The sequence below is a fragment of the Sinocyclocheilus anshuiensis genome, unplaced genomic scaffold (assembly GCF_001515605.1).
Source record: "Sinocyclocheilus anshuiensis isolate Anshui unplaced genomic scaffold, SAMN03320099.WGS_v1.1 scaffold962, whole genome shotgun sequence".
NCBI classification, from domain to species: Eukaryota; Metazoa; Chordata; class Actinopteri; order Cypriniformes; family Cyprinidae; genus Sinocyclocheilus; species Sinocyclocheilus anshuiensis.
In genome coordinates this window covers 213,479-224,050 of record NW_015537985.1, presented here as the reverse complement: position 1 = coordinate 224,050, position 10,572 = coordinate 213,479, and the positions used below count along the sequence as shown (strand labels likewise).

At 37.1% G+C, this 10,572-nt stretch overlaps 1 protein-coding gene and 1 long non-coding RNA gene across 2 annotated transcripts; both read left to right on the top strand.

Annotated features, from left to right (window-relative positions):
- Positions 1-596: 596 nt before the first annotated feature.
- Positions 597-1,266, top strand: LOC107674059 (uncharacterized). Its single transcript, XR_001632473.1, has 3 exons — positions 597-693; positions 967-1,074; positions 1,173-1,266. It is a non-coding gene; the product is annotated as an uncharacterized LOC107674059 (long non-coding RNA).
- Positions 1,267-1,380: 114 nt separating this feature from the next.
- LOC107674352 (Rab geranylgeranyltransferase subunit beta) lies at positions 1,381-3,763 on the top strand (the record flags this gene model as incomplete). Its single annotated transcript, XM_016468312.1, has 6 exons — positions 1,381-1,486; positions 1,577-1,629; positions 1,736-1,846; positions 1,938-2,063; positions 2,574-2,723; positions 2,869-3,763. Coding segments are annotated over 6 exons (687 nt in total), but the record flags the coding sequence as incomplete, so codon positions are not given.
- Between the last annotated feature and the right edge of the window lie 6,809 nt (positions 3,764-10,572).

Sequence of the window (10,572 nt, the reverse complement as noted above, 5' to 3'; positions counted from 1 at the left end):
TATTATTATTATTATTATTATTATTATTATTATTATTATATAACTCTGCCACTCTTTTTCTGTCTTTCAGAGCTTTATCTTGTTTACCGACTGCGTTTCCTCTTGCAACACTATGGAAGCCCGTTTCCGCCACTGAATAAAAAACAATATATATATTATTGCGACTTTTTATCTCACAATTCTGACTTTTTTTCTCACAATTGCGTGATGCAAACTCGCAATTCCGAGAAATAAAGTCAGAATTGTGAGATAAAAAGTCGCAATAACCTTTTTTATTTTTTATTCAGTGGCGGAAACGGACTTCCATACACAACACTGATACACTGACACAAAAATATTATTCACCTGTTTTTTGTCAAGAATTTCATTTTACCTCGTTGGACAGGTTAAGTTTTGTCACTATTCACAGTCAAGCATCAAATATTCAAATCCAGAAAGATTTAACTGCACTTATGTATGTTTGAAAAAATGCAGCTGTAGTGACTGAGGTGATTTGTATCACGTCATTGCAGCAAATATTCTGTTGAGGTTCCGTTGTTTAAATCCGATTTGCAAAATCAACGTTAGCTTCCCATAATAACGTCTATACTGTCCTTTACGGGCACCCTTAGAAATGACGAGGAATGTGATGATGTAATATGTGTGTGACGGAAGTCAGCCTGTAGTCCACTCTCTTGCTTCTCCGTCAGGATGGTAATGTAAAATACACTACTTTGCTTTTATAGTTATTTAATTGATCATATGAGATCATGTTTTCCCCATAAAGAAAGAGCATGCGGTCAACTGCGATTGTGAAGGTTGTGAAGTACACACCAAACGATGAGAACGAGAGCAGCAAAAACATGTCATGTCGCTCGCCCGCCCAGTCAGTTCAGCACAGCTTACAGCCTGGGTTAAAATGAATGTGTCAGACTGCAGTTTTTCAGCTTATTGTCAGAAAGTGATAACGGCAACCTTATTTTGCAGGGGACCCAGGTTAAAGACGTGGTCATTAAACCTGATGCTCCAAACACTCTCCTCCTAGACAAGCATGCCGACTATATTGCAGCCTATGGCTCCAAGAAGGATGACTATGTAAGTCGATGGCTTACAAAAGATGCAAAAATGGGTTTCCTCCAAAAATGAATAAAATTAGAGGTTAATTCCCGTGTATTTTGCACCATCTCCTGCAGGAGTACACGCTGTCCGAATACTTGAGAATGAGTGGCATCTACTGGGGTCTGACAGTAATGGACCTGATGGGTCAGCTGTCTCGAATGAACCGCAGGAATCTACAAAATCTAGAAGGCAATCATAATAATTAATAAATGGTCATAAAAAAAAAGACTACTCAAAAGTGGGAATTAACGAAAAAAAAAAAAATGTTGTTACTCCCTTTAGATCCTGTCCTTGTATGACAGCATTAATGTCACTGATGTAGACAAAGTGGTAGACTATGTTAAAGGACTGCAGCAGGAGGATGGCTCATTCGCAGGAGACAAATGGGGTACATTTATTTGTTTTTTCAGTCTTTACTGGAATAAACAGTTTTAAGTATTATATGACTTCATGAATGCTCGCTTTTGTTCCTTAACAGGAGAAATAGATACACGGTTTTCCTTTTGTGCGGTTGCGACATTGGCACTACTGGTCTGAATTCTTTTCTATTCAAGTATTATATTTAATTGTCTTTTATAGTGTTTCCTGCAACATTTCAAGGTTTTAAATACATATAACATGACACATTTCTGTGCAGGGCAAGTTGGATGCAATCAACATGGACAAGGCTGTTGAGTTTGTGCTGTCCTGTATGAACTTTGATGGTGGGTTTGGTTGTAGGCCTGGTTCAGAGTCCCATGCTGGTCAGGTAAAGTGTTTGAGGTATTTAATGCCCACCTTTAAACCGTTTTAGTGTATTCATACGTTGTAATCATATGTTTTTCTCACCCTGTCTCTAGATTTATTGCTGTACAGGTTTCTTGTCGATCACTGGGCAGCTTCATCAAGTAAATGCAGATCTGTTGGGTTGGTGGCTCTGTGAAAGACAGTTACCATCAGGAGGCTTGAATGGGAGACCAGAGAAGGTAAGATGTCCTTTAGATCAAAGATATTAACTAATAAAAAAGTGTGATTTAAAAAAAAGTGAAAACTAGTTATATTTTCAGACAATGCTGGATATTTAAATGAATCCCAAGTCTGATATTTGACTGTCAGTGTATTCTGCTCATGAAGGGACCATCTGATCCAGTCAGTATAACTGGGTCATAAATGGTACAGTTTGTGTTGTAAAAGATTAAAACTAAAATTATTAGCATAATGAAACTAAATAAAAATGTAAAATAGCAATTAAAAATATAGATTAAATTAAAACTGTTTGCTAACCATATAAAACATATTAAAATTGACCATAAATAATAATAAACAAAATTTTAAAATATAATGTAAATATAAAGTGTAAAATAATGTAAAATATAAAAATGTAATGTTTTCAAAACTTAATACTAGATTATTATAATTTTTAATTATTTATTTATATATATTATTTATGAGAGACCAAACACAACTGTGGATTTAATTTTTTTCTCTGATTTCAGCTGCCTGATGTCTGCTATTCCTGGTGGGTTCTTGCCTCTTTGAAGATCATTGGCAGAATTCACTGGATTGACAAAGCAAAACTGCGCAATTTTATTCTTGCTTGCCAGGATGAAGAGACTGGAGGCTTCGCTGATAGGCCTGGAGACATGGTTAGCTCTCTTTGGAATTTGTCACATAAAACTTTGCATGTGCATAAATATTTTGCATGTCATTTCTCTAGGACTTGCCATTCTTTATACAGAGCTTATCAGTCTCTGCAGTGCATTCTTGCCAGTGTTCTATATTTCCATCCAGGTGGATCCTTTCCACACTCTGTTTGGTGTGGCTGGTCTGTCTTTGCTGGGAGATGAGCAGATCAAACCAGTGAACCCTGTGTTTTGCATGCCTGAGGATGTGCTTCAAAGGATTGGCCTCCAACCAGACTTGCTGAGCTGAGTTTCAATTTTCAGCATGGCCATTTTCCTCTTCTCCTACCCCTGCACAGCCAGCCATTTCGAAACGGGCAAACCGTGGAAAGCCGTCATCTTCAACTAACGATTGGCACACCGTTTAGAGGGACCAAGGACTTTAGAAAGACCCTTAACATTGTGTGCTTTTTTTCGGGAAATATTTCTCATCATCATGTAGGCACAGTATTACAATGCTTACTTTTGTTAGTGGGCTTTCTCCATTTAAAGATACGGTTCAAAGAGGGATATCTGCTATTTACAGCTTTCACTGTGTATTAAAACGTAACTTTATTTTTATGATTAATTCAGCAGGTCACTTTTTGGTGTCAACCAAGAGTGTTTATTCAATGAGGGGGAGAGGTCACTCACTCATCTCTGATGGCTTTTCCAAAGTGAGTATGCGAGGCTAATACATTTAAATGTTACATCATACTTTAAGCATCATAAATATGGATTTCATGCATGAGATTAATTTTTATGTCCAAATTCTCTTACTGTCGTTTGTTCACATCAGTTGTCAAGGTTTTGTTGGTCATCACATCTCTAAAGCATTCATAACTATTGTGCAACCAATTTAAAAGTCATGTTTGCTTTGCAATTGCTGTTATTTTTAATGTTTAGGAGAATTTTGCTGTTGTGGTATGAATGAACTCTCTCTCTGGCATTGATGCCAGTATGTGAAGATGCCTGTTGTGTGGGATGGAATAAATGTGACTTTAATATAAAAAACTCACTTGCTTCACTGGTGTAATTTGGATTGTCAGGTGGTAAACTGTTGGTCTTCTCCACAAGGAATCAAGTGATTATCACCCCAAGAGCGTCTGGCACTGATTATGATTAAACTTTTTGGCCTGCTGTTACGTGATGTTCCTCTGTAGTGCTTGTACATTTCTTTGCTCAGTGTAGGTTAATAAAACCACTCAATTGAATTGATTACCAGTTTTAGTCAATCAAGCTTTGAATGTCACAAATTATCTTATGAGGTTGTGTTTACTAAAATTCACTTCAAAATGGGCTTTTCACACAATGCTTTTAAAATTATATTCATATTTGCTAGGTAAAAGCAAAAAAGAAAAACAAAAAGCTCCAAAACTTTCAAGTATATGAGCATGTTGTTGGAAAAGTGAGGAGGCAATCAAATCAGAGTGTGTGAATTCATCAAGAGAGCAGCAATCTACAGACCCCTGACAGATTTGCAGAAACAAACACAAGAGTTGTTAGGTTACGATGAAACCCCACTGGCTCTCATTACAACCTGTTCAGAGTGTGGGAGATGTGCCACATGTCACCGCAGTCTCCTGGCACTTGTGTTTTTCTTAGATCACCTCACACATGCACAGACACACACAACCATCTAATGCCTCTGTTAGTTTAATAAAGACATGATCAGTTTAATGACTAAATATGCTGACACATTTGTTTTGGACAAAATCAGGCAATTTTGTAATTAATTTTTGGAAAATTTGGAAAAGAAAAACTATCTTTGCAAGCAACAAAAATTACATATTTGTTTGTACCAATACTCTACCAGTCAAACATTTGCTGGGCATGTGCTGGCCGCTTTACCTTCACTAGCCAGTCCAACTCATTCAAAATGCATGTTTAACATTTTTATTCTGTAAAGAAATTCGTGAATGGGCACAATATACATTTGTCTGTAAAAAAAAAAGTCATTAGATCAAAGATTTAGAACAGTGGTTCTCAACCAAGGGCTTCTGCAAACTTTTGTTTACATTTATATATATTAACAAATAACAATTTACAACAATGAAGAACTTTTAACATCCATGGAACCTTTCCATTCCAAAAAGGTTCTTCATACTGCGAAAAGTTCTTCAGATTATTTAAATGTTCTTCAATCTAAGAAAAAAATGGTTCTTTTAAGAACTGTTCACTGAAAAGTTCTTTGGGAAACCCAAAATGGTTCATCTACAACAACATTGCAAAAAAAAAAAAACCTTTCGGAACCTTAATTTTTTAAGAGTGTATAGTGGAAAGGGGTTCTTTAGACTATTAAAATGTTCGTCACACTAAGAAAATTGGTTATTTTAAGAACAAAGAACAAAGGTGCTTTGGGGAACCAAAAGGTTCTTCTATGGCATCACTAAAAAAAAATTTTATTTAAGATGTTACCCCCTTATTTTGTGCGGGGTTTGACACTTTTTTTTAAAAGTGTCAAAGTGTCAAAAAGGTTGAGAATCACTGGTGTGTGACAGGGATACAAAGATGTGTTTAAAATGCATTAGCCAAGATTTCATCTGTTTGGTTTCTCTGCTAAGGAAAGTTTGCACTCTACATAATTCACAGCTAATGTTTACTCACCTATACAATGTTTAGCTTGCTTTATATCGATATGAGATTTACTTGATTATCATAACAAATTAAGACATGGTGAAATCAGTACATTAGCTTTGTCTACACTAGATTTATTCTTATCTTCAAACATGCTTTTTAAAGCCATTTTGTTAATCTGCTGTAGAAAAAAAAAAAAAAGTGTTTAAATGTCCACACATTCTTAACCTACAAGCCATGTGGAAAGACATACTATTAGCAGCAGCCTCTCTTGTAAACTTGTAAAAGAAGTACATCTCTTCCATAAAAAGAGTCCGTGCTTCTTTTACAAGCCTGGAAACATTGCAGGGTATTGATGCCTCTATTGATGAACTGAATGTAGGGCATTATGTCTAGCCGTGCATGAACTGTGAATCAGATAGAAGAAAGGAATCGAATCCCTCAGAGGATGATGGGTTTTATAACAGTATGGAAAGCTTTACAAATCAATTGCTTTTAAAATTCAAGAACCCATAGCCCTTGAAACAAGGGATGGATTACTCTAATTTACTTTAGGACAGTGTTTCGCAACCCTGGTACTGGGCGCCCCCCAGCACTGCACATTTTGTGTGTCTCCCTAATCAAACACACCTGATTCAACTCATTAGCTCATTAGAAGAAACTCCAGGACCTGAAATGGGTGTGTCAGAAAAGGGAGACATACAAAATGTGCAGTGTTGGGGGGCACTCAGGACCAGGGTTGAGAAACACTGCTTTAGGATGATGGTTATCATTGTTATCTGACATGTTATGATGTGCTAGTTCTGAGGACGGAAGAACCAAACGTCACACGTCACATCTGAACTCTGAAAGCTCTGATACAAAGTTAGACACCTTTTCATGCAAATCCCTCTGCTTGTTGTTCAAAATTCCAGCATTTTGAGAACAATCGTATTCTTCGATGAGCAGCTCAAGGCTGTGTTTAATGACTGCCTTCGATATGTGACTTCTGCCATTGTTCATGCTGTCTTTCTTTTGTAAGTATCTTGACAACGTCTTGCCATCTTGGTCTTGCTGCTGTATACCCATATCATAAGAACCATTCTGCTCACGTAAGGATGTCCTCAGTACAGGAGGCATATGAAGAGCAACTTTTTGTCGCCTTTGATGCGCTTGTTTTGCTCTTCTGTGAAGGGTGAAATGTGTAGGAGGCGAGGAACTGTTCTTCAGATCTGTCTTTGCGATATGTGAAGGGCTCTTGGTTGAAGTCTTCTGAGGACGTCCATCACTTTTATCCTCATCTTTTTCATTGCATTCACTTGAGGATATCTCAAAATGAGACAATGAGGCTTTGAAATAATCATCCTTACTGTTTTTTAAATCCTTATGTGGTGAAACATAGGTATTAGTGCTGCATGTTTTATAGGTTTCTGGAGTCAGTGTGTGCTGTTTGAGTTCTGACAGCTCCCTCTCACAATCACCAGAGGTTTTATCACCTAAACCGTCATGCTTCTGGCCAAACATGCAGTTGGACTTCATTGAGTTACCACTTTCAACATTCAAATCAATATTACCACATTTCTTTGCTTTCTTGGATTCTTTACAAGTTGAAAAGGCTGTACTCACTGATCTCAGATGAACAGCGTAGGCTTCGTGACAATATCCGCTTATCAGGTTTATGTCTATCAAGGTCTTTTGAAGCTCTTGTATTTCTTTGTTGATCAAAAACATCGATCTCCTGTGATCTCTGCACAGAATTTCCCGCTCTTCCACAAACCTTTTCATTTCATAATAGTTTTTGAAGTGTGCTCTCTGTAGATGTTCGGCTCTCGATGTGTTTGATTTTCTCGTTTTCAAAGAGCTCATGTCTCCGACAGATTCAACATGTACTGACTGTTCAGGAGCCTTGAGACGTGTGTGTTTGTGTTGTACCTCCGGGAACTGTGGGAGGCCATATGTACCACAGAGACACAGGCGTAAGACAGACAAGAGTTGTTATTGGTTAATGGGAAACAGTCCACCCCGAAATGAAAATTCTGTAATTTCTTCACCCTTATGTGAGTAAATAATGACACATATTCCTCAGATATTTTGAAGAAAGTTCATAACCAAATGGTTTCAGGCCCAATGACTTCCAATGACTACAACTGAAGTCAATGAGGACTGAAACTGTTTGGTTATCAGCATTCTATCAAATATCTTCTTTTGTGTTCAGCAGAAGAAAGAAATGCATACAGGTTTGGAATGACATGAGGTTTCATTTTTGGGTCAACTATCCCTTTAAATATTCAAAATATGAATCAAAAGTATAAGTCTATATAAGATATTAGCTTTATATGTGGCATAAATGACCTTTGACAATACAAGTATGGACAAAACACTCACCAGACCAAGGGTGCTAAAAGGTCTCATTCACAAGGGGGCAGCAGACATCTATTGTTCAATGTTCACTGGGAAATCGGCATGTAATACACATGCTGTTACTTATATCGAGTCTAACATTACATTAAAATTATGTAAAATTATAATTACAAATGACAGCATAAGGCGCATCGTGCTGTGACACAGACTGAATATGTAAGCCATAAATCTTTTACTCACCATAAAGCCGTTTTTATCATCTGTAATGATCATTCTGATTGCGACTAATATCCACCTGGAGCTGTTTGGCTGTTTGGTTTGCATCTGCAGTGCCATCTCCAAGTCTGCAAATCCTGCACTGATGCTTTTCTAGCGCATGTATTTTTTATCATAGTCTACATTGCATAAAATATTCAGATAGGACATTCACTTTTCTGAGCCCAGCCAGGCTACTGATCCCTCAACTAATAGTTGGATGAGCATCCAGGCCAAAGCCCAGAAATGTCAAGTCATGTATGACCGTGACTCATTCCAGCCGTCTCGCATTCCGAAAACACAACATCAAACGACAATCATATTACATGTCTGTGTAAAAATAATCTATATAACTGCTGCTAAAGTATTAAATACGTTAGGTTTCATCACATTTTACATGGTTTAGGTAGGAGATTGTTTAGGTGGAAGCTGGTCTTATTTCAGGACATTGGATGAAAAAAAATATGATGGTTGGGCATAACAGGGCTAAGAAAAAGTTTTTCTTATCTCAAAGAGTATGACAATCACAAAAAAAGTATGACAAAATATATGTTATTAGCATTATTATTTTTGTTAGTTATAACGGTTGTACAAATTCTATATTGTTTTAGCGTATACTTGTATAAATAAATGGCTAAAACATACCAAAGTCGTCACAGAAATAAATGTGAAAAAAATAAAACTTCAATTTAAAATAACCGTTTTCTATTTTAATATATTTTAAAGTGTAATTTATTCCTGTGATGGCAAAGCTAAATTTTCAGCATCATTACACATTACTATTCAGTGTCACATGATCCTTCAGAAATCATTCTAATATGCTGATTTGATGCTAAAAAAACATTTCTGATTGTTATCAATGTTGAAAATAGTTGTGCTGCTTAATATTTTTGTGGGAATCATGACACATTTTCAAGATTCTTTGGTGAATTTGAAAGTTCAAAAGAACAGCATTTATTTGAAAGAGAAATATTTTGTAACATTATAAACTGTCTTTACTGTCATTTTTTATTAATTTAATGCATCCTTGCTAAATAACAGTATTAATTTCTTACAAGAGTGCTACTGAAAAACTGCTAACTTAATCACCTTGAACAAAAGTGAAAAGATTTTTTTTGTCTCAATATATGCGATAATATCAGGTATTCTCATGAGTGCATATTTTTCTAAAATGTTGCAGAACTAAATCAGAGAAAAATACCTAAAAATCAATGTTTAGACATCGCACACAATGAACTTTACACAGTGCACAGTGAAACAGAAGTGTTTAGCAAAGTGATTTGGGAAGGGGGAAAAAATCAAAAGAGCTCTTTAGCACTGATGTCTGCATCCCATTCTAAATATTTAATAGGGTTTACATCTATGCTATACAAAGCTGAGCCAAAATGTCACTTGTCAGCTTCAGACAATGCACCTATCTGTGCATCTTGTAGACAAAAATGCTTTAATTTTTTATTTCTCATTTCAGCATGTTTCTTCAGTTTGACAGAACATGTTGGCTGTACAAAACGTCACATGAAAAAGAGCACACAATTGAATCAGATGGAAAGAAATGCTCTCTGTCTCTTTAAATACTGAATACAGTTTGACAAGATCACAATAACAACAGTAAAGAGTGAGAGAGTGGGCCCTTCTGAATATGTCAGAATGCTGACTCACACACTGTATCGCCACTCAAGACGCTAAAACCGTTCCTCATATCACATGAATAATTAATGTTGCTTTTAAATGCTACAAAAATAACATGAAATAGAATACAAAAAGTCCATTTCCTTTTCGTCCATGCCCGCAGTGCGTGCGTCGGTGAATTAAAAGTGGCTAGTCCCTGCTCCTCACAGATCTTTTTTTTTTTTAAAACACTCACTGCATTCCATTGCTTGTTTGTCCCACAGAGCTGGAAAGAAAAACCAATGCAGAGTTTTATTAAGCGGCATTTGGGTTTGCACCAAAGCGATCTCAGAAATTCGGAGTCCTTGTCCCGCCAGCAGACACCCAGTTTTGAGGCGAGGGCCAGCAGTGAGCACTGACATTTGGCTGCATCTGATCCAAACTCCACCAGCTGAGCCTTGCACCAGAAGAGTGGCTAGAAGGTCTACTTTTGTTTTGTTTTTGCTAATAAAAATATATTGTTACTATTGTAAGTTTTTCTCTGTTTCACAGTGTTTCACATGCATGTGAATGTCTAACACTAAGTCCCTAGCTGCTGGCTACCACAAAACACATTTCTTCTCTCCCTTCAAACGGAAACTAAAACTCTGAAGAGAGTCCTTTGGTGTCATTTGTTATTAAGAGGATAAAGTACCCTTTATTTCTGGGCTGAGTATGGTGTAAAGACGGTGTGGGGGGGCATTATAGCTATCCAAATGAGTGTCAGAAATCTTTTGTAAACTGCGACGCCCTGAAACGTGACTAAATGGCACATGAATACAAGCCTCGATTACATGACAGCATATATAAAAGGTCACATTCCACGACAGACTCCAGGTGTTCAGCTTTACAACAGCCGCTAAGCAGGGCGAACGTCTCTGTCCTCGGATCAGTGGCGAGGAGCTCGTTCAGTAAAAAAGAAGATGCGTGAATCTGACTGCGTGTTAGCCTGTGAGCCGGGGGTCTGGATGAGAGGGCTTCCCTGAGGGAGTATGGATGGAGGGAGAGCGGTAGG